The following is a 27,655-nucleotide window of genomic DNA, read 5'->3' on the forward strand; positions in this document are numbered from 1 at the left end:
ATCTATTTATTTATTTACTTACTTATGTATTTTTATATTTCTATTTATAGGTTTTATTCTGGCTCATGGTGGTGTTTCCTCAGTTCTTGGCTTGAATGAGTACTCTTGTTAAAAGTGGTCCTTATACAGCACTATGTGTTACAGTCTGATTGTATGAAAAGTGCTATACAAATAAAGCCTAGATGTTTTGTTGTGTTGTGTTATGTTTTATGTTACGTTATGTTGTGGAACCATTTACTTCCATCACTACAATTAACATCTACATTATTGTTATTCAGGAGACATTGGAAAAGGGCTCCAATTTTGCAAAAACTCGTAGCACTTCATTGTTTCATTTGTAATGCATCTCACTGAGTAAATACAAACTTTTTTTTGTCATTTGTACATTTTTAGCAATTTTGTATTACTGCTCCGTTTTTGTTTTTGTCTTTCCTTTTTATGTATGATGATTATTGTTATTTAAAAGAGTAGGTGTCTCCTGCAGTGTTTAAACTTTTTAGTTTTTATTACACATGCATGTGCAAATAACTAAACGTATACTTATACTATATATCTATTCCATGTCTATATTAATATAGAAAAACACCAACATCAATTTTCTTAATCAAATAATCAGTCTGGTGTCTCTGTTAACAGAAACCTGCTGCTTTTAATCACAACATTTGTAATTTTACCTCAGGCTTTGTCTCCATATGCTCTTGTATGGTTCTTATACTTTTAATAATTGTAATAATTATTATTGTAGTTTAGTTTTTTATTCCCCATTTTATTATTTATTTTACTTTTCTATTTATCTGTACTATTGATGTCCTTGTGCTGCTGTGAAATCCAAATTATCCCTCTGAGGCTCCATAAATGATCTTATCTCATCTCATAATCTTTTTTATTTACCTATTTAAGGCCTATTTCCCCCAACATTTACCCTACACACTGAGATGGTTAGTAGAAGAAATCTGATAAAAGCCTACACACTAAAAAGCCCATGGTACACTGATCAAACATTCTCCAACAACAGGGAACAACTGCCAACTCTCTAATAACGGCAGTTGTCGTAGAATATGTTTTTAAAACTAACTTCCCACAGCACGCAGATCCCACTAATCCAAACAAAACAGTTGGCTAAACTTAACAAGTCAAACAGCTGACAGCAACTGACAGAACTAACCCCACTCTTGTAATACTTAATTTTACCACCAGGTGATGACAAACAGGCATGAATTCCTCCAGCCATCCATCTGACAAGAAAGACTAAAAAATGTGCAGATTAAATGTTTTTGTTTATGTTGTAAACATTTTAATTGCATCCTGGTTTTATGCTTTAATGCCAACTATCCTTTGATTTTTTTGTATTCACATTATAAAATCAAGCACTCTCATTAAATAAGACTCTGGGTGTGACATAATCATTGCTGTAATTATAATGGCCACCCTATCATAAAAATTACATTAATAGTCTAGAGAAATGCAGGTTTTATTAATAGGTGCCTATAAATCACATGTAGGCATGGATGTATTACGAAAAAGGGCCTACTGGGCAGGGGACAAGAGTGTCAAGGGACCCTCTGGCCTTCACTTGCAAAATGTCAAATTATATATCCACATACCAACCAGGAAGAGACTCAAAATGAACAAAAAAGGGACTTGAAATGGCAAAAAAGACACAAAATTATTCAAAGAGACACAGAATGACCACAAGGAGACGCAAAACAACAAAAAAGATTACATCTAATAGGCAAAAACAACCACAAAGAGACACAAAATGACATGAAAGGACACAAGTTCACTTCAAAGAGAAATAAGATGACTACAAGGAGTCACAAAACAACAAACATGGACACAAAATTACTTCTATGGGGAAAAAATGACGACAAGGAGATACAAAATGACAAAAAAGACACCAAATTACCTAAAAGAGATGCAAAACAACCACAAGAATACACAACAGGATCACAACCCTCAAGCCCGATCCAAAATGCAAACAAAGAGACACAAAACCACCACAGAGTCTGTGCATCTTGCTCCTGGAGGAGAGGTGGTGGGATCCTTTGCATATCTGTGCCCAGGGGCCCATTATCTCATAATCCACCCATGCCTGCAGGTGTAAGCCGTGTGATAGTCTGGTGACCTGTCCAGGATTTACCCCGCCTCTCTCGCCCAGTGTCAACGCAGATAGGCTCCAACCCCCGGAATTATCCTGAATAGGATAAGCTGTTACAATGAATGGATAACAATAATAATAATAATAAATAACAATAATAATGATACTTCTGCTACTACTATTATTATTAGTAATAATAAATATAATAATAATTATAACAATAAAACATTATTTGCAGTTTTTTTCAACATTTTCTTGAGGACCCATTTAACCAGGGTAGTCACAGTAACTGCAAAAGAAAAAAAAAGAAAAAAGAAATGACTCAAAAGTACATATTGCATAAAGTACATAAAACATCACCACGAAAAACTCCCAGATTTCCAAAACACACATTATAGAGGCAAACAGACACTGGAAACTGACTGTCTTTGTCAGTGACACAGTGGTATCTGTGGCAACTGTCACTGTTGCCACTATGGATTAACCATGCTGCCCCTGCTGTACACATCAAACTCCTTGTAGCGTAGGTAATCCTTCAGCCGAGGAGGAAGAGGAAGGAAGTTGATGAAAACCGGGCCTTTCAAGCGCAGTTGGCTGAGATGCTCCCTTATCCGCAGCCGACACAGATGCTTCAGGCTCCGTGCATTTCCTGAGTGTGAATAACGTTGATTAAGTCAATGAATGCACATAATGATCAACGCTAAAATTTTGCTGACAGGTAGAAAAGATTTAATCGGTTCTCACTCTGAATGTGGCAGATCTCTGGCCACTGTTTCTGTTCCTCCAAGGTTTCCTTAAGTTTGGTGCACAAGGAGACGTGGTCGGTGTAGTCGAGCATGATGCGCACCACCTGAGCAGATAAGTGCTTCAGCCAGGACACTGTTATCACCTCACAAAACTAGAAGGAGACAAACACATATAGCAGTCTAAGCACAACTCTAAAAGAACATGTTACTGTATACTCCACTGGTTCCCCTGTGGAGTTCATTCATATTGTTTCAATGCTTTGCACGATTTTTCTCACAGACAAGCTTCGCCTCACCACCATGTCTTTGATGACTGAGGTCGTCCAAGGACCATAGTCATGGGAAGTGTTGCCATACGGACAGTCAAAGCAGCGCTTTACATCATAACCATGGTTCAGAATCATTCTCAGCATGACCTCGTCTTTCAAAGCGTACTGTAGTGCTGAGGGGAAGTGAGTGGTGTTGACACGGGAGTAGTAGTTTACATTTGCCCCAGCTTTCAGCAGCGTGTTGATCAGTTCATAGTTGCCCTGTCTAAGAGCCACCTGCAAACAGTTGATAGGATCCTGGTTCACCATTGCTCCAGCCTCTAACAGCAAGCGGGTGCACTGGAGATCATTGTTGGACACAGCAAAAAAGAGGGCAGACCTGCGCTCATCATCATAGTTGCGACGCACCCTTGGGTGCAGCATGAAGTTTGGATCGTAACCAGCTTTGAGCAGCATCTCCACACAACGAGCATGTCCCCCAGCAGCTGCAGAATGGAGAGGACTCATCCCACTTTCCTTTACAGCTTCCAGTTTAGTGACTGGGATGAGGTGCTCCAGTGCCCTGTCAAAGAGGAGTTCTCATTTAAATGGACAATTTACCCCAAAATCAAAAAGACATATTTTTCCCCTTGACTAGTCATGCTGTTTATCAATTTAGATTGTTTTGTTGCCAAGTGTTGGAGATATTAGCCATAGAGATCACTGCATATAAGGAAGTGTGCATCTATGTTGTACTAGCGATGGGAGGATTAACCTCATGACAGCGCGAGATGTTAACATGCGTGCTTCTTGGCCGAGTTGTAACATTAGCTAGCTCAGTGGTGCTAGGTGAGACAGCAGTAGATGCAGGATTCCTTCTGCACGGTGATTTGTTTGGCGGGTGTAGTTCTGTAGAGAGAAAATAGTTCCTAGCATGTAACTGCTCAAAACAAGGTCTGGGATTATGTTTAGTAACGGGGTCATGATTTCTGGAAAGAGACACTACTGTTGAGTTTTTCAAATGTGTTGGGTTTTTTTTTGTCGCTTTGAGCACCGCAATCCAAGTCTCATGTAGTTTTATTATAATTGAGTCAAGCCCATTATCTTCAACACTAGGCAACTCACACCAAAACAATCTAGACTGATAAACAGTACTACAGTTAAGAGGCAAAATATGCATTTTTGATTTCTAGAGTTGAGCTGTCCCTTTAGAACATGACAATGGTTCAAACTACTTTAAAAGTGGGAAAGCTAAAGGTTGTAACATAGTTTTTCCTCACAGTATGTGTCCATGGTAGGCCACACGGTGAATTGGGAGGTGGCCACTGTAAAGAGGTTGGTTGGGATCTGCTCCATATTCCAGCAGCAGGGAGATGACATCAGGGTTTCCTGATGCTGCTGCATCGAACAAGACAGTGCCTGACTCTGATTCACAAAACACACTGGCCCCTACAAAATCAGATCCAAATAAGAACTTACATTTAATTGGTGATTTGAAAAACAGTAAGTATCTGTCTTGTATGATTTTTTTTGCCAACTTTTGTGAGTGATTTTTTATCCTCAGGAAAGTCAACTCATTAAATAAAGTAAAAACCACTTTATCTCATACCTTTCTGTAACAGGACCTCCACCACGTTCAGATGTCCATTATGTGCAGCTAGAGCCAGTGGAGTTTTCTTTTTGATGTCGCATGCATTTGGGTTTGCACCAGAATCAAGGAGCAGATAGACAAAGTTATCCAGACCTAAAAAAGCACACTCATGTAGAGCTGTCCTGCTGAGTGGTCCTGTTTGGTCTACTTTGGCATTGTAGCGAAGCAACAGTGTGGCCAAGTCGTACTGGTCATTCAGAATAGCTAAAAGCAGAAGGAGAGAGAAGATTTAGAATTAGCAAATATCTTAATGTGTCTGTTGGTGGATTAGTGAGTAGGATTAAGAGGCATCTCGCAGTGAGGCTGCATAAATTTAAATTCTTCTGTCTGCCAAGTGTGTAGGAGGACTACGACGGGCAACACAAAAATGTGAATGACCCTTCCTAAAGCCAGCGTTTGGTTTGTCCATTCTGGGCTAATGTAGAACAATATGGCGGACTCCGTGGAAGAATGCTGTGTTACATTCAAAGTCGGAGGTCAGACTTACGACTTACAACTTCCAAGCGTTTCAGGTGCACAACACCAAATGTAAAGAAAAAACATGACAAACTGGTGTTTCTGTGGCTAGTCCATGGACAATTGGGGCCGGTCAGCAGGGCCACCTCCTTATATTTTAATAATATATTAATATTCATACTAATATTATAAATAAATACTAATATTTTGACATCAGCTTATATGCAGAACAGGTTTTACTATATAATAGTACATGATTTTTTAAATTAAGTACATGCAAATATGCTTTACATTGCCTTTTAGTTGATTTCTTACCATTTACAATGTGCGCGTCCGTGGCCTTCATGGATGTTACCATTGATGTGTGACGTCAGACCTCTAAAGTTGGGGTACATGGATTTGCCCCCAGGTCACAAGTAGGAACTCTGACTTTGAGTGGCGTTCATTGTACTTTTTCTCGTAGGAGGTCGGAAAATCTCGACCTCCGACTTTGAATGGAACGCAGCAGAGGACCTGCTTGTTTATTTATTTTATTTGTTTATTTTGCACAGTAAAAACAAAGCAGCAGAACAAAAACAAGGTTAGATAAATGTTTGCATTTTTTGCAAATTGCAAATTTGCATTACCTAGGATAGCAAAAGCATGACACGCTCTTTTCTGCTCTACTCTGCCTCTGATTGGCCTACCCTTACATTCTCACTCTAACCCTATCTCACTGCTTTTGCCTAAACCTAACCAACCCAACCAACAAAATCAATGAGTACTCGCCAATCGAAGGGTGAGTAGAGCGGGTCATGCCTTCACTATTCTAGGAATCTCAAATTTGTGACCGGCTCCCTATGTAGATATAAACGGCTCATTCTAAGGTAATGATAACACGATTATCTTAAGTATCAGAAGACTGTCATATAATGACAACATAGTTGTGAAGTTTATAATCCATTTCTGCCATTAGACGCCCCTAAATCTTACAAACTGGACCTTTAAACAAGGTGAATTTTGGATTCAGATGTCACATACCTGCCACTAATGGAGAGTCCTGCTCATCATTCTGTAGATCTGGGCTACAACCGTTCTGTAACAGGAATGTAGCGTTCTCTCTTAGTCCATGAACCACAGTCAGAAACAGCGGTGTCTCACCCTTTAGAGTACGACACTGGGCTGCACCTGGAGGTGATGCTGGAGGACGAAACAACTTATCAACATACAAGAATTTAAAAAGAGGTCAATCATCACAGTCATACCTTTATTAGTATCATTACCTGAGAAGATAATCTCGAGTATCCTTTTATTCTCCTGTGATGCAGCCTCATGCAGCGGGATCCATCCTCGTTCATCAACTCTGGACAAGGTCTCTGGTTGCACTGCCAGTCTGTTCAGGGCATCTTCATCACCTAAACATGAAGACAGACATTATATCAGACCATCTGGCAGGATTAATGATAATCTGCCTCATCTTCAGCTGGTTAAAAATCAGTTCAGTTTACCTTCTTTGATTGCTTTGAAAATCTCATCAGGGTCTTCACTTGGTTTCAGGTCACTATGAAGAGAAATTTAAAGGATCAACAGATACACACTGTAGAGAGAAATATTTGTGTGGTTAGAGACTAACCTTGGATTCAATCCTTTGAGCTTTCTATATTGAATCAGACTTTGTTCAATTATATATTGCATTGCCTCATCTTCATCCAAGTCATCCTCCGATTGATAAAAGTCATTTTCTGTCTCTGTGTTCATCTGTTATTCCACAAAGGGTCAATGTACAGGCAGCTGCTCTGGAGAGACATAGCCATAAGGTAAACAAAACCATTAAATCTGGCACACGAGAACCTGCACACCACTTGCAGCCCTGAATACCAACAGGGAAAAGTGAACTACAGCACAGAGCAGTTACAGCAAGGAAAGAACAGCAGCAGTCAGTCTTATTCTTGCTCATGAAAAAGACAAGGCACTAAGTCAAAATGAGTTTAGTGACACTAAAATGCATTCATGATTTTGAATCTAATGATTCCAATGAACAGTCATGCTTTTTCCTAGTTTTTCTAGTTTTTTTTGTCAGCAGCTCTTTACTTTACGGGCCATGTGGGAGCAGTATTCAGTATCGGTATTCAGTTTGCAGTATTCCTCTCTCAGCAAAACAAAAACTCCCCTCTGTACAAATGATTTAAATATTAATCTTAAAGTAGCAGAGAAAATTCCATGTTAAAACCTAGGCTACAGCAAGACATTTATACAGTATCACAAGTGCTACTCATGACCTGGAAATTCAACAACATAACATGGAAATTCAGCAGCTACAAATCACACAGGTTCTATATACTATGAACTCAACACTAAACAATCTAGGTTTTCTCTAGCAATATTATTTATGTATTGTCTGGTGTTTACCTTCAGTCAAATGGCTGTGCACCTTCGGTGGCTTTTACAACGGTAGAGCCAGTTGGCTCCCCAGTACCCACACATACTGCAGCTATTTATATCTCTCTCCCTATAAATATCAGATCACGGGGTCTTTACAGCCAGCACCTAGCTTTGACCCACTGAGCACAGCAACAACTGCCACCATTCAGCTCATGTCCACATTCACTCACAACACAGAAGCCATTATTTAAAAATAAACACAGCAGGCACTTATTTACATATGCATGAATTAGTGTGAGTGTAAATTTTCATATGGTGTGTATTAAGTTCCCTTTTTCCCCTTTTTATTTAGTGATCATTCCCATGAACAGTTATACCAATAATGTTGCTGCACTGTTTCGTGTGCACACAGCAAAGCTTGTAATAACAATGACAGATGCAACAGATGAAAGCCTAAACATTAATAGCTTGTGAAGTATTAACAAGTCTGTCAGCACAGAGAAAAACAAAGAGACAGGCAGATGACAAACAGGAGCAAGTGGGCATTGAGAAAAGAAACAAAGGCCCTAACAGGCAGGAAAAGTGGAGAGTGTACAGAATATTTACACTGAATAGCAAGCAAGATCAGCAAGTTTTTATAGCAAAACTAGTTTGACATCAATGATTGTCTTTACTATTTTTTCTCGTTCCCATTACACGCTATCTGATTTTACTTTTTAAAAGTTTTTTTTTTTGTTTTTTTTTTTTACGTTTTGTTTGTGGCCACAATGCTGTTACAGTACATAACTGCAAATGTGTTCCAACAGCAATGTTAGACACTTACCCAGCTCAATGTCAGGAAAGTATTCTTGTGAACTGGGGTCAAAACTTAAATAGTGCTTCAATAATCATCATTTGGCAAATTAAGTACATTGGGTCCACATATTCAATAAACATGTATGTTTTGTGCAGGGAGGCTGCATGCAGTGTTTCTAAGGTTTGTTAAATGAAGTAAAACTAATACAGCACACCTTTTTTAAAACTTGTTTCAGAATTACCTCAGGACCTGCTTTGGATTAAAAGGCATATGTTGACATAACAGTGCACCTGATGCACATTTTGTTACTTCCATGTGCCTGTCAGTTAAATTTTTTGGAGAAAATTATGTCAGAAAATTGTCTAGATTTGTATTTTGTAGCAGCAACTGAACAGCAAGCATATTTAAACTGAAAAGGGTATAATACACCATTCCAGGCACCTCTCCAGAGCTATCTGCAAACATGTTCTAGTCATAGTTTTCAACAAGTTGTTCGCGTGCACTGTTCGTACCTTTTGCTTAGAAAGATAATGAACCATAATTCACACATAACCCATGTAATCATGGCAGTCATTCGTGTATGATCAACGTATTTCAGCAGTCACAAAACTCGGACTTTCGCCTGAGAGGCCGGTGTTTGGAACTATGTGAACCTTGAATCATTTTGAGGTAGGTTGTGGACATATTTGTTTTCCCAAGCCTTACAACAGTTACTTTTTGGTAATTAACGTCATCCGCAGGGGGCTAATTCGTACACAGTTTCAGACCGTTGTATGGGGATACATTATTTCAAAAAATATACTCTAGTTGGTTAAAAAAGACCTTATGTTTAATTTTGAATTGTGAAGAAACAGAGAACAAAAAAGACATAAAAGTGTCACAGCTGGAGTTTTAATCTGTTGTCTGATTTTAGTCATCAAGCTGACAGAGCATGGCCACACCACGCTTGATCCAGTGTTGAGGGCGCCTGCTAGTGGGCAACACCATGGAAATTACAAAATTGGTGGAGTGCCCTGTCGTGGAGAGGGTTCCCTTCCTCTCACTGGTCTTGTAGAGCGGGCAGATATACAGCCTCTGAGCTTGATCCATGCTCTTCTTTTCAGCTGCATTAGAGAGGAGGAAGCAGAGACGAAGCAGATCCAGTGAAGATGAAGAGGAAAAACAGCAACAACTTTTGTGTTAAAAACAGACACCTTAAAACATGAATGGCAATGCATTTGATTTGTCACACAGTTGGCAGAGTGGAGAATATGGTTGTTTACTTACTGGGTTTTATCCAGATGATTGGCATCACATCAAACAGGACTTTTGGGTGCTGCTCAGCCAGAACTCCACTGAGGATAGAGAGAAAAACAGGTTAATCAAGTCTCCTTGCACTTCACTGTTAAGATAATATACAATTATCTATCTTTAAAAACAACCCTAGTATGAGCATCTACCTTTCTTTGTCCCATCGAGCTCCATCCAGAAACAATCCATTAACATAAACACCATCCTCAGGCGATGTGTCTGACTCATCAATTGGAAGAACCTGCAGGATGAAAATGTGAAAAACACAGATCAGTATACTCTTAGGATCTTTCCTCTAGGAGAGGATCTTTACAGTGGAGACAGAGGGATTACAAAGTGTGTATCTTTTGACCTGAAAATCAAAACCTAGCAGGTCAATAGGAACGTGGTATTTCCTAGCGTAGTTCTGCATAGCCCCGGTCAGGAAGGCCTGGGTGAAGAAGAAGCCAGACAGCCAGAACACATCAGGCTTACTGGTGTTGCACCAATCCTACAAGAACACCAAGTAAAAGGGAGATTAAAGGTACAATTAGAAATTTAACTTAAAGAAAACAGTCCTGTCTCCTATTCATCTAAATGTTCTTTATTAAATGGGGAGTGCGTATGATTAAGTGGCATCTAGCAGTATGGATTGCATACTGCAATCAGCTGTAACCTCTCAATGTTTATTGTTCAGGAGGTTTTTAGTGGGAGCCGAATCATCTGTAGAGGTCTCTTCATTTCCAAAACAAACGGACCAGGTGATTTAACTGGTAAAAACAATGTATCAAGCAGTTTCATGTGACAAATTAGTATGTCCTGTTTGGCATGTTGGAGATGTGTAACTCAGGAGGTTTTTAGCGGATGTCGAGCTATTTGCAGTGGTCTCTTCCTCTCCACAACGAACAGACTTATGTAAAAACACTAAACAAAGAGGTTTCACATTACAAACAGTGTTTTTTCGCTGGTGGCCAACAGTGTTGGTTTGTCTGTTTTGGCACACTTCATTGACGAGGACCTGCTCCCTATGTAGATATAAACGGCTCATTCTAAGGTAACAAAAACACGTATATTCTTATTTTCAGGTGATGATACAATATGGAACGCATTCTTATTATATTTTTTTTCCATATCTGCCAATAAATCCCCCTAAATCCTACACACTGAACTCCTTATAGAGTCTCACCTGCAAAAACTTGAGCCTTGAGAGAAAGTCAGTAATGTAGCTGCCCAAAGGCTTAAGGCTGGGGTAAGAGCGCTTGGCCCATTTCTCCGGGACCTTTCCAACTATCAAACAGCCCGCAACTGCCTCAAGCTCAGCATCCATTACCACCAAACCCTTGATGGCCTTCAACAGATTCTGCAGACTCACACTGATTGTACTACACAGCCTGAGAAGGGGAGAGAGAGATAAGAAACAGCAGTTAAGTCATATGGGAGATGATGTACTGTATGTCTTAATGTTCTGCACTGAGCTGTTTGTCCATACGTGTTGTAGCGCTCCATCTCTTGCACAAGTACAGTGTTCATGCTCTCTTCGTAGAGCACTGGGAACTTCAGGAGAGCAGCTTCTGTGTCAAAGTTGGCTGGGAGCTGTGGGAAATAAGGAAGTCAGCTAGTTAAAAAAATACAACTTAATGCAGGTAGATTGCAATCAAGGTAAAGAAAACACCAACAGAAATTTGCAAGTTATTAGAAAGCTACACATGCACTGGTACCATGTGTATTTCCCATCCAGAAAAATAAAACATGCCCACCAAAAAATAGCAAAAAGAGGTTTGATTAATTATTACCTTGGTAAGGATGTCCTTTGCTATGTCATACAGTGTGTTGTCACTCCCAGAGCTAGCCCCTCCCTTAGCTCCTCCACCCTGGGTGAGTAGCAGTGAATCAAACAGCAGCTTTGTCTGCTGGAGATCTTTAGAAATGTCGACATTTTCATGCATCCCAAACACCTCTGGATGCTGGCTGAAGGGAAGCGCCTAAAATACAACAGAGGAATTGCTTCTCAGTTGGAAGTTATTATATAGAAATAGGGCTGGGCAATATATCGACTTTTGATATTGTAATATCACAATTTGGAAACAAACTACTGCATACTGAGTAATTTGCCAGAGAAATACCTTCATTGCAATTTTTTGGTAACCAGGATAGACCTACTAAGTGTCTAGCTATCTAAACTTTGCAATAAACTTGTTTCTTTTGCAAGTTAGACCATGTCCAAGAGTTTGACTGGAAATTGTGTACTACTTGTCTCTCCTGCGCACCTGTTGTGAAATAAATGTACAAAGTGTTCTTTCGTTTGGATATCAAAGTATTCCAAGTGTTTTCTGTTTCCTGTTTTTAAAGGCTATATTAAAGTACAGTGATGGAATTGTTTGCATTTTGCAGATTGTTTTAGCAGTTGTACTTTCCTATATCCACTTCATCAAATTCCATGATATTCATCACTATAATGACTTTCTCTATATTGCCAAGTACTATTTTCAAAGAAAAAAAAACACATATTTAACTTCTTCGTGTATGTTTTTTTCTTACCTTGATAAATTCAATGTAGTCTTCATAGTTTGATTTAGGCGGGACAAAGTATTCGCCACTAGGTGACAAAGGGTAACGAGGTATCTCAATGACGTCCTTGTTGTAGAAGTCAGCCAAGATGGTCATCAGGAGTCGCCTATCCCAGTCGTCTGTCACACGACCGCCATAGTTACACTCCCCGGTCAGGTACGTTATGGCCTCGAAAGGCACCTCATCATATTCATTTACAAACAGCTAAAGGGGAAAACAAATTAAATACAGTTTTAGGTCCTTGTGATATTAAAATGTGGCCTCTGAAACTCTGAGTGAATACCTGTAGCTGTCTGATGCTTATGCGTAGGTCAGACTCGTTGAAGCCGTAGGGAATATTCCAGCCCAGCGGACCAAACTTCTTCCTCTCCTGAACAAGGGCATGGAAGAAGCACAGTCCGTACAGGAGCTTCTCCCAAATCTAATGAAGAAATCCAAGAGTCAAAGATTGGCATCCACACTGTATAATAAACCTTTTTTAATAACAAATTCCTTTCACATACAAACTTAAACTCACCCGCTCCTTATCGGGGCAGTTATTGAAGAACTTCGGGTCAGAAACAGGATCTGACAAGTAAGACTGTAGCAGGTTGAGTCGGAGTCCTGTGGGAGACTCGTTTGTCATTTTTACCCCGTTCTGCAGGATGGTCACTGGAAACTGATATCAGAAAGGATGATTTTTCTTTAGGACTGTTAACAGAAAAAAATCTACATATCTGCTGAATAAAATGCACTGAGCTTCACCTTGGATGAAGGGTAGCTTGTGAGCCAGAGGCGGAAGTCTGGGTGGCATGTTGCTGGACTGAAGTCCTCACAGATTTTCTCTAGGGTGGACATCCAGGAAACTGCCAAGTGACAATTCTGCAGACACACCCATGTCCCGTCCTTCATGGCTGTGGATATCATTTTGGCTGCAATGGGACCCTGGCCCTGCCCCAGAGAGATGGACTGGAACTTTGCACCACTCATGTTCTTGTCATTGGCAAACTTCAATAAGCCTGTAGAGGGATATTGTTATTTTTGGGGGAAGCATCACAGTGAACCTTGACAGTCACTCACTGGCACTGTAGGGACCTACTCGCCATGGGATCAGCTCCTGCAGACAGCACGAACACGAGTGGGATGGTGGAGTTGGAGTCCAGGTAGCTCTTACTCAGGTCAAAGGGAGGTGGCTGGACAAATTTCTTTCCCAGTTTGCCCGTCACGTATTTAGTCACAGCTGGAACTATCTTATCAGGCCTGAGACAGCGAACAATAATCATCTTCTGCAGGTCATTCAGTTTTTCACACCATGGAGCGGGTAGAGGAGTGTTGCTAGGCTCGTCGCTGTCATAAATAGGTTTAAAGTCTCCTGGGCTTTTGATGAAAGCCTCTCTGTGGAATAAATGTAGCATAAACATGTAGATTCATTCCATTAGTCAAAGGGACTTTATGACAGACAGGACTTTGTAGTCATATACACAGGTCATAAAAAAGCATTTTTGGTGGCTTAAGTGATGCTTTTTACTTTATTCCTTGTAAACCGGGTAGTTCACTGGCTCTGCAGGTCTCATCCCAGCTCTTGTCTGGTAGCCAGCTGGGGTCGGGGTTTGCAATGGTGTTCTGCAGACCTACTCCTCCGGTCAGGAAGAACATGAAGTCAGAGTATTCAATCTCCTTTTTTGCTCTGAGTGGAAAAAGAAGATGAAAGCACAAGTTCACATAGTATATCTTAATCTGTGCATGTGGTTAAAAGCTGAGATCAAACTCTAATATTCTAATTAAGCTGACCATTATCCCCCTTAATACTTACAGAATGAGATTGCAGCAGAGCAGGAAGGAAAAGAGCAGTTTGTCCTTCTCAAATAGAGAGCGACAGACGTTACAGTAAAGGTTATAGGTGAAGCGATCGATCAGGTATCGAAGCCTCCTCTCCAGGATCTTGGACTTGTTACTGATAAATAAAAGATAAAACACTGGAAACTTCAGATGAACACAGACCAACTATCAACTCTTAAAAAATAAGACTGTGCTTAAAGTTCATGTCAGCTAAATCTTTGCTGACAGAGTAAAGCAGTGAAACTTGTCTTACAGCCCACAGGCCAAATCTGGCCCATGATGGTGTGCCAGGTGGCCCGCCTACAATATTCTAATTTACATTGAAAATATATTAATTCACACTGGGAAATTTGTTTTGTACTTTGAATGTAAATGAGGTGCCAGAGTTTAAAGTATTAAAAGAGAGCCTGTTGGCAAAAAACAAAACAAAAAAAAAAAAACACTGACCTGACCTCTTGTCATTTTGCAAAATTGGGCCCTGGGCAATGCAACTTCAGTATCACTGAAGTAAAGTCTCTTGCAACTATTTCCTCTCACTTCAGTCAAATATGCTAAGAGTACAACTTAACATATTTATAGTCTACAAATGTTTCATATGATGTTACAGTACAAAAAATGCACATTTCCTGTGTGTACAGATCGCATCTGCAGGTCCAAAAAAAGTTTCATATGATCCCAATCCCTTGCAGCGGCTTTATAGGGATACTTTTGCTGTCGCTCTGTCATTAATCATAAACAATGTTGCATGTGGAAAGCAAGTTGCTGTAATAACCACTTTGTCAACTTTACGATTCCTGCGTGATATTCAAGCCTGTAATTATGAAACAGACATGTTCCATATCATAACATTAAAGTACATACTGGTAAAAAATTTTAACATGATAAAAAAAATACTATATTGCTATAATGGCAATATTCTGACTTGCTGACATAATGATATGACAGCGACCCCTCTGGCTGCAGCACAGTGTTTCTCTACCCCTCTCCTTTCTTGTGATGTGCATGCAGGAATCGACAGGTGAATTTATCATAAGCCTGTCATATTGTAAGCCTACTTGAGGATCGACAAAAACACTTGTGCTGTAGTCTTTCTAACGTAACAGCCAATCAAAATAAGCTGAAGTCTGTGTGTGTGCATGTGTATGTGGGGGGGGGGGTCTACTTCTCAGTACTGAGTGACATGGCAGGAAGAGCAGAGGTTCAGGTGGGAAGAAAAACTCAATAGTTTTGGAATTTTTCCAAAAGAAAAAAGAAAGAGGGATAAGAAATGATCCTATGTGATAACTTTTTAATAATTTACTAAGTATGTTGCAATTGTATGTTCTTGAAATTAGCTACAAAATATATTTCCACATTTTGTCATATCATCATGTCATTATCGCAAAAATACCCTGAAATATTGTGACATTATTTTAGGGCCACATCACCCACCCCTACAAACTGTTGGTACAGTCAACACAGGTCTCAGTGCATTACTTCTTTTGGGACAGAATGCACTTCATCTGTATCACTCACCTGTCTTGTATGGAGTTAATGTAGAGGTTGACAAACCAACTGAGAGAATACTGGTACATGGGGTCTATATTGGCGAGTTCAGCGATGCTGAAGAACATGATGGAGGACTGCTTGGCAATGGCTCTGTAATCCTCTCTAGACTCTGCTATCTTGATCTCTGTCTTCTCTGCAATCTGGGGAATACGTAAACAGTAGGAAGTTAGATTACCAATCATCAGATTTGCCATATTCACAATCCGGGTCACATTTTCTCTAGAGAACATTTGGGAGTTATTTGTGCATTGCCCACACCTGCTGTTTCTTGCTGATCTCATTGGACATGATCTTTGCAGAGTCTAGTATCTGAATGGCACTCTCATCCTCCAGGATATTTCCCTCAGAGGACTGCAGCGTCTCCAGGATTTTGTCCTCAATTTCCTTTAGCTGCCTCTTATTGGCAGCTGACTGCAGGATTAGTGCATTTCTCTCCTCTTCCAGTTTTGGCCTGTAGAGAAGATGAAGTGAAAAAAACAAATGCTAAATGGTAAAGTATTTAAATGGTGTAGCCGAGGGTATTAAACTGTCTATATATAGTTAAAAAAATCTTAAACACTTTTTTTAATGTAAATCTGAATCCATTTTATTTTATTTTCAAAAGTGTATTTTAATCTTTTAATCTACACTTGTACCCTTGTACTGTGTTACATTCTCCCTGTTCTACCATATCTTTTATTTCCTACATTATAACGTCCTCATATTACCATTTATTTTAATTGTATTATTTTCATTGTATTGTAAGGCATCTTGTATTCCAATCTTGCACAAAAGGCACTATATAAATATTGTTTGATAAAACAATGTGACCATTTTATGATCACTACCTCTCCTTGGCAACCACAATCTCGAGCAGCTGGTCCTCCAAGCCCTCTGGGGTGATCATGAAATTGAGCAGAGACACCTTGGTGGCCAGTTCTGGCAGGTAATGTGGGTTCCTCAGCTTGGTGGTGATGTAGAAACGGAAATCGCAAGAGTACTCAATCACACTCTCCCCCAGCCTCATGCAATCCACACCGCCTAAGTGAAACAAGAAATGAGTTCAAATTTCCACAGTTTTAAACACAATTTTCAGTCACCTCCTTGGCAGCCTTTACACATCCACAGCACCTTGTTTGAAGGTTTGTTTGAGCAGCAGTGTCTCCAGCGAGGGGTCCAGCTCTTCTCCAACATTTTCCAGCAGCAAGGGTGTACCAAATTGAACACAGTTCTCCAAAGTTCTCATGTAGTCCCCGTCTGTTAACTTGATCACACTCAGGTTGTTGTCTTTCTCTGAATTCTTTACCCACTTGTTGGCCTGACCCTGAGGGTCAATCATCAATGGCCTGCAAGAACACACACATTAAGGAGGAGATTTATTTAAATCTGAATTGTATTAACTTTTTTCACTTTTAACTTAAAACTATGTATTTGTCCTGTGTTGAAGCAGTAAGTAGTGAGAGACTGAGCATAAACTTCATTAATTATTCCAGCAATACAGACTCACCATCTGCGTGAGTTACTGACAATGATACCATTATCGATAGAGAAAGAGTCACTGGGAAGGCCTGCAATGTTCCAAGCCCTGATCTTAATGGGATCTCCGAGAGTCTTACTAAGAGAGAAGTCATCTGCTGATGGAATGTTCTTAGACTGAAAAGAAAGGTAACCAACAATTAAATATATTCCAAGAAAGTGACAAAAAACTCTGAATAAAGAGTTGGAGGACTGTTACTTGGCAGAGTTTTGTCCATGACTTGGTGCAGTCCTGTCTGAATCCGGCAGTGAAGGCTCCCAGGTAGGCGATCACACCAGCGGAAATAAGAACATCCCCAGTCAGGTTGTCATACGTATTCTGCAGGTCATCCGCTGCCTTGGACCATCTAAAGACAGAAGTTAATTAAGTCAGTGGCATATTGTAATGATCGTATTTGTAAAAAAAACCCAAAAAAAACCCCAAAGTAACAGAATATTTTTGTGCAACATCCTGACCTGGTCTTCTCTCCGCCAAGACCACCAATGAGTTTCTCAGCCCTCTCCAACTTCCTAGCACATAAATCCACCTGAAACTCAAGCTGTGCCTTCTCCTCTGTCTTCTCCTTGAAGGTTTTCTGAAGGGCAGCCAAACGGTCCTCAACCTCCTTCAGCTCAGCTCTCTTCTGGTCCAACAGGGCCATGGTAGTCGCGAGGGACTCCTGTGCCTCTGCGAGATTGGCCTTCTTAGGAGCCACAACCTAAAACCGAAAAGAGTGGCTGAGTCCAAAGAATAAGTGAAAGAATACATGCATGTGTATCTAAGATGAGTCAAGGTAAGAGGTCTATGAAAAGACAGAAACATTAGTGTACCTTTGCCACCCGGTCATACACCTCCATTGCTTTAATCCACTTGCACAGGCCCTCTGCTGCAGAGGAGGCCTTTGCCACGATACCAGGGTCAAAGTCAGGATTAGTCATGTACTTACTACGGATTTCTTGCATCACAGGGACCTGCAAAAAAAATAGAGGAGTTAGTCAGTCAGTCACATGTAAGTTTGGGTTTTTTTTAAATAATTAATTTATGTGGAAACAGACAAATTTTTCCCCCTAAATTTCCAGGTGGTGTTATTGTTGGCGGTGCTATTGCAAAGAAAACCAAATCACTTTATGTTTTCCTCAGAGCCTAGCAACAGGACTCTTTTCCTTTTACTGGGTTGAGTTTCTACAGATACTCAGGTTATTCCACTGTCTGCCATATTGCCACTGGGAATAGTAAATTGATACTTTTTGGTAGCTGTGGATAGCTACAGATATCTATCCTTTTCCTGTTTTGGCTGCACAATGGTTGATGCGCTATAAATCAAGCTTTCTTTTTTCCAAGAAATTGTACACAGTAGCAGATAGACATGCCCAGTGAAATCAAGGATTTTAGGGAGCCTGTCTTCACACCGGTGATGTCAATTTTCTGTAGTCGTTACATCGTGCATTCAACATTTACTTCATAATAAGTCACAGCAAAAAAAAAATATTTCTAATTTAGGAATGTAATTTTCCTGATACTCACTGGAATATTGTCCTTGTCATACTCTTTAAGATCTCGTAAGAAGTTCATATCACCCAGCAGCTTCTTACTTGGACCCCAGTAGTCTAAAACCTAGACAATATAGAATATGTTACTCATATTACTATAAGTTAGCATATTAAAATGCTTTTGACAGACAATCATGGTATCTTGTAAGATATTTCTTTTCCTCAGTCTAACCTTTTTTCCAGTTCCAGCTGGATCAGCTATCTTATCCGGCTTTATCTGCTTCATCACACACACAGCTGACATCACCAGCTTCACCCCCGAAGGAGGATTTTTCATCGACTTCACAATTGTGACATCAGAGGGCTGAAACGAAACAGACAGCTCAACTTACTCAACTGTCTAAACTGTGATGGTCTGAGTGGGTAAACTTGGTACAGTGCAGTTGAAGAATGAAAACCTTCAAAGTGTCCAGGGCTGAGAGAGCAGCCTCCAGGGCCGGTATGGCCTCAGCCAAGTCACTTTCACACTCATTCTTTAGAGCCTGAGCCTCATTGGCTTTTATAGTTGCAGCCTCCTCGTCAACACGCACAACTTTACTTTTGGCTTCAACTTCTACAGACTCAACTTCAATGACCTGAAAGTCAACACATTAAACAATTACATTCTGTACATCCATATAAACTGGTGCTCTGGTTAGGGTAGACATTGAGGCTGAAAGAAGGTATTCACCTTCATCATTTTGTTGTTGTCTATCTTCGCCTGTTCCAATTTGGGCTGCAAATCTACAAGCTCCATCTTCATCTCACCAACCTGCAGAGAAAAATTAGATGAGCTGAACGAATGGTATGCTAAACGTTTTACAATTTTAAAAAAATCCTGAAAAATCTGTGCTGCATATACCTGAGATTCAGCAAAGGCTAGTTTATCCAGACCGTTGGTATACCTCTGTTTTGCTTTCATCACAGTGTCTCTTTTCTGAGTGAGCAGCAGACGGAAAGCTCCAATCAGCTCCAGGTAGGATGTGGGTGTCACATAATTATGGCGACCTAACTCAGAGAGGAATCTGCAATGAAAACAACAGTGGAATTAAGCACTCATAAATGTACTTTACCTTTGAATATAAGACTTATAATTAACCACATGTTGTACCTCTGTGAGAGTTGTTTCGCAGACGTATGGAATGTTTTGCAGATGGATACGACCTCCTGACGCTCATTTTCACTCATCTCTAGTGACTTCAAGAAGGAGTTAGCCACTTGCTCAAGAGCCTCCTCAGGCCATGGCTGTCAGAGCAGAAAGAAGGAGGGACAGTGAGGACAAGAACAAAGACAAAAGCATACAAAGACAGACTGATGACACTAAGAACAGTGTATTTTGGCATCTTAACTAATTTATTCTACATTTTCCTTGTTATGATGTTATCTCTGGCTAAGGGATCACACATGACTAACTGTTTGAATGAAAAATACATGGGTACATACATAAACAGTTATTTTGTCTGTTGTAGGCTTTTCACACTGCTCCTGGCCCCAGGCTAAGAGAGCTGTTAGCCTGAGGCTAAGAAAGTGCTCACACCATGGATATATAAAGAGAACTGGATACAGCACTGGAGCGGGCCCTTGTTCATTCCTATGACAGTGAAGTGCTATTTTTTATTTGTTTCAAGTGAAAAAAATGGAAAAATGGTTCACTCTGTAAACATACTTAATTGAAGGTGATTGTATTATGGTTCCTGTGAAATGAAACCAAATAAACAAAGTGTCAAAAATTAAAAAGTTGCATAGTGGCACATAAGGCCAAAAAAGTCCAACTTCCTGGGTGTAAAAGTACCTGTGTCTTCTAAATCATTGCACCATTAGAGAAGGCACACTAGAGCCTTTTGCCAGCTAAGCTGGTTAATTACGATTTAGTCCTCTGCCAACTTAAAAGGGAATAAAATGATTTAATCATGCAGTTCTTCTAGACTTTTGAAATGTTATCAAACCGAATGGATTAAATCCTAAAAGTGAAACAAGTAATTTCACTTGGGCTTAAAAAAATGTAACCACTTTACAAATCTTTCCCAATGTAAGTCTATGGAAAACTTATTTTGGGCCAAATGGCTGTTTGGCTACTATGCCAAATTGCTTCTAGTACAAGTCCAGTGCACTTCCTGGGAGCCAGGTTCACACTGGCACAATCCTGACACATTCCAAGAGTGCTAACCCTGATATCGCCATGGTTCTTGCTGACCTTGCCTGTATCATATGCAGTATTTTTGCTTAATACAAAGTATAAGTGATCCCACCACATCTTTGTGCCTATACAATACCTGGAACCAGTCAATGGTACAGCAGTTAATAAGAGATGGAAACTGGCGAAGGCGATTTCTAAAGGTTTCTCCAATTGGACTGAAGGCCAGAACAATGTGCAGGTTCTCTCTACAGCGTGCAACGAAGAAGGCAAACAGAGTCAAAGGACTCAACTCAAGATTCTTGTTGCCAGCCTGAGCAATGGGTCGTACTGTCTGGAGAACGACAAGTATAAGACATGTTAAACATAAATGAGTTTGTCCTTTATACAGGGTATACACTGCTCTATAAAGGCATACACAGAGTTTGTGACAGCCTACCTCCATGATCTCTTGCTTCTCATCTATGGCAAACAGATTGGGCACCTCCCCTGTGTTCAGGACACTGTCCACATCTTCTAGAAAAGCCTCATCTTTGATCTGAGCATCAGTTAGCAGGAAAACCGTCTTCTGACCTTTCACCCCAGCATTTTTCAGCAGCATCTAAAATAAAAATAAAAACAAGGAAACAGGGTTTAATTAAAAGTCTTCCACAACCATTTGAAAATGCCGAAAAATCACAAGCGTAGATCAAAAAGAGAAATAATACATGTGATGCATCAGAATTAAAGGACACAGAAGTCTGTCCTGAAACAAAAAGCTGACCTTGAGGTCGTCTCTCCACTCAGTTATCCCATAGCTCTTAGAGATCTCAGGCTGGAACATGGTCATGTGTGCCATAGATGTGGCCAGACGGGTGATGGACTGACGTCCGCTGCCTTCCACTCCCACAAGGAGGGCATTTCCTCGTGGCTGCTTCAGCACACGGCTGATACGAGACAGGTGCTCCAGGACATAGCTAATAATGGCCACATTGTTTTCTCAGTTAATCAAGTGTCATTGATATGACGGACTTATTGCAAACCAGGTTAAGTCATTTGGTTATCTTTTCACTCAAAAACAAATATATTTTTATATTTATATTTATTTTCTGATGAAATTTTAACATTTGATACTAAACAGCTACACACCAATATTTTCGCTGTGCGTGTACTTGAATTGACTCTATTGCTTACCGGAAAATCACAAGGTTCATGCGATTCTTGTGCATCTGGTTGTATTCTTGAAGACACGACTCCACCACTTGAGAAAAGCTTTCCATTGAGGGCACCTCAGCGTACAAGCGCTCATCATCTTCCAGGTCATGGTTCATGTAGTCACCAAACATAAGATTCCGCATGTCTTCCTCAACCAGCTGCGAAAGTAAGAAAATGTATGGCATAAATTAAAATATACATTTTTCTTACTTGTTTCATGTGCTTATATTTTGTATTAGTAGAACACAAATGTAGTTGTTGATGTTTCATGTACTGGTATTGAAAAAAACACATCAAATGTTATTTAGCTCCCGCACAGCAAGGACTGACAGTTAATCTTTTTTCTTGCATTTCCTGTATACTGTGAAACATAATAACAGAAAGGCATATGACTCTACAGCTAATATGACTGAATTTCAACTTACCCTACTGCCTTGTTTCAGGTGATCAAACACCTGGTCAAAGGACTCTTTGAAGTGATCTTTGAGGATGCTGTTCATCAGCTGGTAGAGCCACGCTCGATCTTTGTCGTCCACCAGGCGATCATAGTAGATGCGGAAGACCTCATGGACAAACAAGCGTATCATAGTGCGTTTGTTCTCCAGTGAGTCCTTCTTTAGCAGCAGGCAGCCTTGAATAACACGCGAAAAGTCCCGTAGGTTGAAGGTGTAGTGAGACTTGGCTGGAGTTGGAAGTAAATTCTCCATGGCTTTTTTATACACCTTTGGGAATTAAACCCATACAAAGAGTTAAAGCACTGGAAAAGACAAGATATGATAAATAAGAGCCATTTACACAAGCACGAAACACATCCACCTCATTTGAAGAGTTGATGTGATATCTCTGTGTGGTTTTAGGGGACTCACTTCCATTGTAGCTGTCACTATTTGGTTGCCAACAGTGAAATATTCAGGTGGGAATTCACTGTTTCTGAGATAGAAGGCCACCAAACTGGAGAAGATGCGAACCATCGTTTCGTCACTGAAAGCATTGATGCTAAAAATGTTGAAGTGTCGCAGGAAGCGGGATGTCACAGCATTCCTCCCACCACCAGGGGGGCCCATAGCTGAGATGAGCTGGAGGTCGACAAGAGAGATCCTGGAGGTATCCTTCAGGTCATACCTGCCAGAGCAAATAAAAAAGGTCTGTCTGTTTATTTAACAATACTCCATTTAAAATGTGTTTTTCTTGGGTTTACGTCCCCTAAAATGTCTTAATTGTCTATACTAACTTGAATATATATATTCAAAGCTTGTCATAAGAGAGTTTTTTTCACATTTTTTTCGACTGAAGGGGGCAATGTCTATGGACCTTCCTAAAATCTGAGATTTAAACATATGCCAGGAAAGCCAGATTAAGTATGTCACATTACAAAGGTCAGTCGTCTAATATGGAAATCAACAGGGGAACAGATTTGACAAAACAGTGGCAAAGGCACCCATCTGAGTCTGACTGAGGCACAAACATGTATGAAGTGATTTCTCAGGTGTTTCCACTAATGCTAATTTCAGCCATCTTGATGCACAATGCTCTTTCACCAGTCAACCAAGCACTAGTCTAGCATAGTCAGACTGATCTATATATTTCATTTTAGTGCTATGCCAATGCTGGAGAATGCAAAACTTACTACAGTGGTAGTGTATGTTGCGGAGGCCAGATCTAGAATTTCTCAATACACTAAATATTAATCATAGTAAAGTATTTTTACATGCTTAAAAATGTGTCTGTTGATATAAGATCCAATAGTGGATGGTTCATACCAGTTTCCATGGTCCATATATTGTCGAAGAAGCTCCACAGGAGGCTGTGCTCCAAACTGTTCCAGTGCAGGCATGTTCATGTCATCTACAAAGATGATACACTTCTTTCCCATGGGCGGCCCGAACACTCCCTTCCTTCTCTTATCTAACCTGGACATGATGATATTCTGAAGGATGCAATAAATACAGAAATGACAACTTAATTTCAGATTCAACATTTACCTTTTATTTATGTGTCTAGATTATTATATCTAGTAATGTTTCCCTAGCAATCTAGAAATGTCCATAGGGCCATTCTTTCATCCTTACTTCCTACATGCTGACCTGAGTTTGGTTGGCGCTGGTGCGAGCTGAAAAATTGATAAAGAAGGGTAGATAGCGGTCTTTGTCCAGATTGTTCATCAACTTCTCCTTCACATACACTGACTTTCCAGTGCCAGTAGGACCAACAAACAGGAGAGGTCTAAGCAGATAAACAGAAAAAAAGATTTTGTAAAAAATACAGGTGATATGTAAATAAATCCAGGGTAAAATTATATTAGAACTACTACATATAAACCAGCATATATAGTATAAGTAGAAGTCAAACAATAATTTTAGGCAGTAATGAGAACACTAACACTCCGTAGCTGATGCAGAGGTCCATGAGGTAGGTGTAGCGAACTGTGTCCATGGTGGGAACAATGATCTCTTGCACTTTGGTGTTTTTGTCCCCCAGGCTGACATTTTTGATGGCATCATTCCAATGAAGCCAGCAGCCTTTTCCTTGAAACTATTCAAGATATTAAACTATGATTAACTGATTTAAACAAAAGTGAAACACCTGTGAATGAAGTTATTAAACAATACCTGATAGAAATAATCATACACCAGGCCTTTTTCATCCATTGGACACTCCCATTTACCCACAGTGGCAGGGATAGGGTGGTCTTCTGTCTTTCCTGACACAGTCCCCCTGAAGAACTCACTAAACTTCTCTCTGCTGTCTGCGTCACAGCTGCCGCCCACAGACCACACCAGCGAGAAGGCAAAAGCTGCCTGCAATCATCATAAAGGACGGGGAGACATACATACATAGATATAATTACGTAAAAAAGGCATGGAAGTGCAAATGTTTGCAAGCAAGACTTTTCAATAAATAAGGCTCTAATTTTATTCAAAACAGTGGTAGAAAGTAACAAAGTGCATTTACTAAACCACTATATTGAGGTACAGTTTTATGGAACTTTGTACTTCTACTCCGCTACATTTCTGAGTGAAATATTGTACTTTTGATGTCATTACATTTATATGACAACTTTAGCTCGTAGGTACTTTGCAGATTCAGATTTTTAAAACAAATTTTGTTAGGTCAAACAATCCAGGAGTATATAAATTAGTTAAAAATAGCTCCACCTTTACTGGCTGCAACATTTCAGTAATGAACACATTAATGCATCAGTAATTTTAATCCAACTATAGAACATAAATCATTCTGAAATGGACCATTCTGTATAATGGTTACGTACACATTTAGTTATTTTAAGTACATTTTAATGCTTATACTTTTGCACTTTTACTGAAGTAAGATTTTGAATTAAGTACTTACTTGTAATAGATCATTTTTAGACTTATTTGTACTAGAAGTACTACTACATTTGCTGAAGTAAAAGCTCAGATTCAAAATGACAAATGCTTCAGTCCTTTTACCATGATCCAGGTACGAATATTTTTATCCCCAGGACTCATTTTCACAGGTTCAGTGAGCAGCATCTCAAATAGTCGACACAAGGACACCACAGTGTTGCTGTTGCTAGTGGGAACAACTTCCTGTAAACAAAAATATAATCTAGCATTTAAAAAAAACATCTGTATATTCTATCTAATAAAAATATTCACTTCTAAATGTTCTACAGATATTTATGTCTGGGTTGTTTTGGGGCCTGGGGTCTTTTACCCTGCAATTTTTCCGTAGCATCCTTAGGGCAGGTGGCAGGAGCCAATGAAAGAGCTCCAGCAGCAGGGAGCGGTTGTCTGGGCTCCGCAGAGCATCAGGAAGCTTGTTCATCCAGGAGATTACTAAAGGCTCCCAGCCCAGCTGAGACGGCTCCATGTAAATCATCCCACAGCGACTGACTGTGGCAGGCTGCACAGGAAGAAAATAATCAAATGAACAATAGATAAGTCCAGCTAGATACAGTGTTAATTGTCAGTTAAAAGTTGTTCATTATCTTATCAAGCACATTGTTTAATTATTAAATGTTCATTAATGCAATGTTGTGGACATCCAGCAAATAACTTAGCAATTGTGAAATGTTTAGTGTGTATAACCAAGTAACTAATTTATTTATATCCAAATGTTGAACTCACCGAGGCCTGTGATAAGTCCATTGCTTCAAAAATCAAACTCATCTGATTTGACATCTGGATGATCTCACCACTCATCAGGCACAACTGTGGAGGAAGAGAAAAGCCAAAAAGGTCCAAGTCAAGTATGTGAAATACAAATTAATATACCTAAGTACATAAGTTAATATTAAACATTTTTACTGTGTATTATGCACCTTTTTGTTGTCATCTAGCACAGTGTTCATGCTCTCAATCCACAGTGTATCTATGGGACCATCAAACACCACCCATTTACGGTCTGGTGTGTCAGCTGATGCAAACTCACGAAACGTGTTGGCCACAATCCCATCGGTCCACTTATAATGAGAAAAAGAAAAAAAAGTAAAAAGACAAATAGGAAGAAAGATATACATCAATACTGCAAATACACCGATGTACTTATTCATCTGTGATACAGAATAAATACGAGGTGCTTTAAGGCACAGGTCTACCTCATGAGAAACCAGGTCAAACTGTCCAAATAGCTGTCCCATGGTGATGGACTTTGGGTTCAGTGTCCTGAAGATGATCTTCTCCGCCTCACCATACCCTCTCTCATTCATGAGAGTCAGCGTGTCAGCGAGAACGTGCAGCACTTTGGTCTTCCCAGCAAAAGGTTCCCCCACCAGCATGAACCTGATACAAAGAAAAAGGAAATCTTCACACAATGATATGTTTCAAATATTCCCTTTAAGCTTTGCCTCAGTCATGTGGTACACTGTATAACTGGAAACACGCTAAACAGGTTCTCATAATATACAGTGAAAATGAAATACAACGTACCCATGCCTGACTATCATCATCTCATATGTCTGGATCATCTTCTGTATGAAGACCTGTGTTGGCTGTACATTGTGCTTTTTACAGCACTCTTCAGCAGCCTCCAGAAACAGCTGCCAAGGGCAGGAAATACTGCTTATTGTAATATACATGACAATATTAATAAGTACACAGGAATGATTAGATTAAGGACAAAAAAAGGTAGTGGCATATCTGACCTGGTAGTCAGCCTCAGGAAGGGTGATGCCTGGGAACAAATCACTGGTGATTCCACTGAACAGAGGAATATCGTGGGAGAGAAACTTGGGCTCATTAACATCCTTTATGGACCTCAGGAGCTTGACATGACAATATGTGGAAAGAAAGTGAGAGGGTCAAAAAAATGACGAACTTGAGGAGATCACAATTAGGGCATACAGAAGAGGATAATTTTGCAAATGACATCCATATCAGCACAAATACCAGTATGTCTTCGTTCTCATCAGGAAACTTGAGCTTGAGGTTTCCTGCAGCCACCAGTACAGCTTTAACGGCCCTCATGCCGTAATCATAATGGAACTGGGAGGACAGCTGCTCTGAACAGAGCCTGTAGGTCATTACAATTTTTACTGACAGTGGTTTGGCATTGAGGAAGCCATATGAATACAGAGAGATCTCTGCTATCAGCGCGTAGTTGGGGACCATCATGGCCACTGTTCGGAATAACACCTGAACAGAGAAATGAAAAGAAAATTCAAGTATCAAACACCTTCAGACAATTTAATGCTTTTTGAGACCTTTTCAAGATACATTTTAACCAAACTTAGGATTGATTTTTGGGCAAATCATGTTTTTCTT

The 27,655-nt window shown here is 39.9% G+C and overlaps 2 protein-coding genes across 4 annotated transcripts in view; both read right to left on the reverse strand.

The window, feature by feature from the left end:
• Positions 1–1,707: 1,707 nt before the first annotated feature.
• asb14b (ankyrin repeat and SOCS box containing 14b) lies at positions 1,708–7,667 on the reverse strand. Of its 3 annotated transcripts, XM_088082064.1 has the most exons (11): positions 7,588–7,667; positions 6,812–6,974; positions 6,687–6,739; positions 6,462–6,593; positions 6,220–6,378; positions 4,702–4,947; positions 4,373–4,541; positions 3,522–3,675; positions 3,141–3,389; positions 2,843–2,996; positions 1,708–2,747 (listed from the first exon to the last, which is right to left on the reverse strand). In XM_088082064.1, exons 2-11 carry the CDS (start codon positions 6,934–6,936, stop codon positions 2,572–2,574), a joined length of 1,617 nt encoding a protein of 538 aa, XP_087938190.1. In that variant the 5' UTR covers positions 6,937–6,974; positions 7,588–7,667; the 3' UTR covers positions 1,708–2,571. The 3 variants fall into 3 exon arrangements, with proteins under 3 accessions (XP_087938190.1, XP_042347915.2, XP_087938189.1); XM_042491981.2 differs by having other exon boundaries at positions 3,141–3,675; positions 7,588–7,666; XM_088082063.1 differs by having other exon boundaries at positions 3,141–3,675; positions 6,812–6,969; positions 7,588–7,650.
• Positions 7,668–7,796: 129 nt separating this feature from the next.
• Positions 7,797–27,655, reverse strand: part of dnah12 (dynein, axonemal, heavy chain 12) — a 31,057-nt gene continuing 11,198 nt past the window's right edge. Inside the window, exons 29-74 of the mRNA XM_042491299.2 lie at positions 27,281–27,526; positions 27,037–27,156; positions 26,822–26,931; positions 26,491–26,674; positions 26,215–26,355; positions 26,021–26,104; positions 25,608–25,796; positions 25,361–25,480; positions 24,521–24,709; positions 24,292–24,443; positions 23,996–24,134; positions 23,672–23,838; positions 22,778–23,033; positions 22,337–22,633; positions 21,891–22,069; positions 21,481–21,673; positions 21,157–21,318; positions 20,857–21,051; positions 19,695–19,828; positions 19,446–19,608; positions 19,275–19,355; positions 19,003–19,179; positions 18,777–18,908; positions 18,579–18,668; positions 17,885–18,025; positions 17,531–17,772; positions 17,274–17,421; positions 17,046–17,191; positions 16,670–16,884; positions 16,387–16,579; positions 15,818–16,010; positions 15,527–15,699; positions 13,986–14,126; positions 13,701–13,859; positions 13,272–13,567; positions 12,938–13,191; positions 12,711–12,851; positions 12,477–12,614; positions 12,164–12,397; positions 11,419–11,607; positions 11,115–11,218; positions 10,812–11,016; positions 9,999–10,136; positions 9,796–9,887; positions 9,623–9,690; positions 7,797–9,459 (exon numbers count right to left, since the gene is read on the reverse strand). Coding sequence (XP_042347233.2) covers positions 9,266–9,459; positions 9,623–9,690; positions 9,796–9,887; positions 9,999–10,136; positions 10,812–11,016; positions 11,115–11,218; positions 11,419–11,607; positions 12,164–12,397; positions 12,477–12,614; positions 12,711–12,851; positions 12,938–13,191; positions 13,272–13,567; positions 13,701–13,859; positions 13,986–14,126; positions 15,527–15,699; positions 15,818–16,010; positions 16,387–16,579; positions 16,670–16,884; positions 17,046–17,191; positions 17,274–17,421; positions 17,531–17,772; positions 17,885–18,025; positions 18,579–18,668; positions 18,777–18,908; positions 19,003–19,179; positions 19,275–19,355; positions 19,446–19,608; positions 19,695–19,828; positions 20,857–21,051; positions 21,157–21,318; positions 21,481–21,673; positions 21,891–22,069; positions 22,337–22,633; positions 22,778–23,033; positions 23,672–23,838; positions 23,996–24,134; positions 24,292–24,443; positions 24,521–24,709; positions 25,361–25,480; positions 25,608–25,796; positions 26,021–26,104; positions 26,215–26,355; positions 26,491–26,674; positions 26,822–26,931; positions 27,037–27,156; positions 27,281–27,526 — 7,704 coding nt within the window. The 3' untranslated portion in view covers positions 7,797–9,265. The remainder of the gene's footprint in view (positions 9,460–9,622; positions 9,691–9,795; positions 9,888–9,998; positions 10,137–10,811; positions 11,017–11,114; positions 11,219–11,418; positions 11,608–12,163; positions 12,398–12,476; positions 12,615–12,710; positions 12,852–12,937; positions 13,192–13,271; positions 13,568–13,700; positions 13,860–13,985; positions 14,127–15,526; positions 15,700–15,817; positions 16,011–16,386; positions 16,580–16,669; positions 16,885–17,045; positions 17,192–17,273; positions 17,422–17,530; positions 17,773–17,884; positions 18,026–18,578; positions 18,669–18,776; positions 18,909–19,002; positions 19,180–19,274; positions 19,356–19,445; positions 19,609–19,694; positions 19,829–20,856; positions 21,052–21,156; positions 21,319–21,480; positions 21,674–21,890; positions 22,070–22,336; positions 22,634–22,777; positions 23,034–23,671; positions 23,839–23,995; positions 24,135–24,291; positions 24,444–24,520; positions 24,710–25,360; positions 25,481–25,607; positions 25,797–26,020; positions 26,105–26,214; positions 26,356–26,490; positions 26,675–26,821; positions 26,932–27,036; positions 27,157–27,280; positions 27,527–27,655) is intronic.

The sequence above is a fragment of the Plectropomus leopardus genome, chromosome 9 (genome assembly GCF_026936395.1).
Source record: "Plectropomus leopardus strain MGB_pleo_1.0 chromosome 9, ASM2693639v1, whole genome shotgun sequence".
NCBI classification, from domain to species: domain Eukaryota; kingdom Metazoa; phylum Chordata; class Actinopteri; order Perciformes; family Serranidae; genus Plectropomus; species Plectropomus leopardus.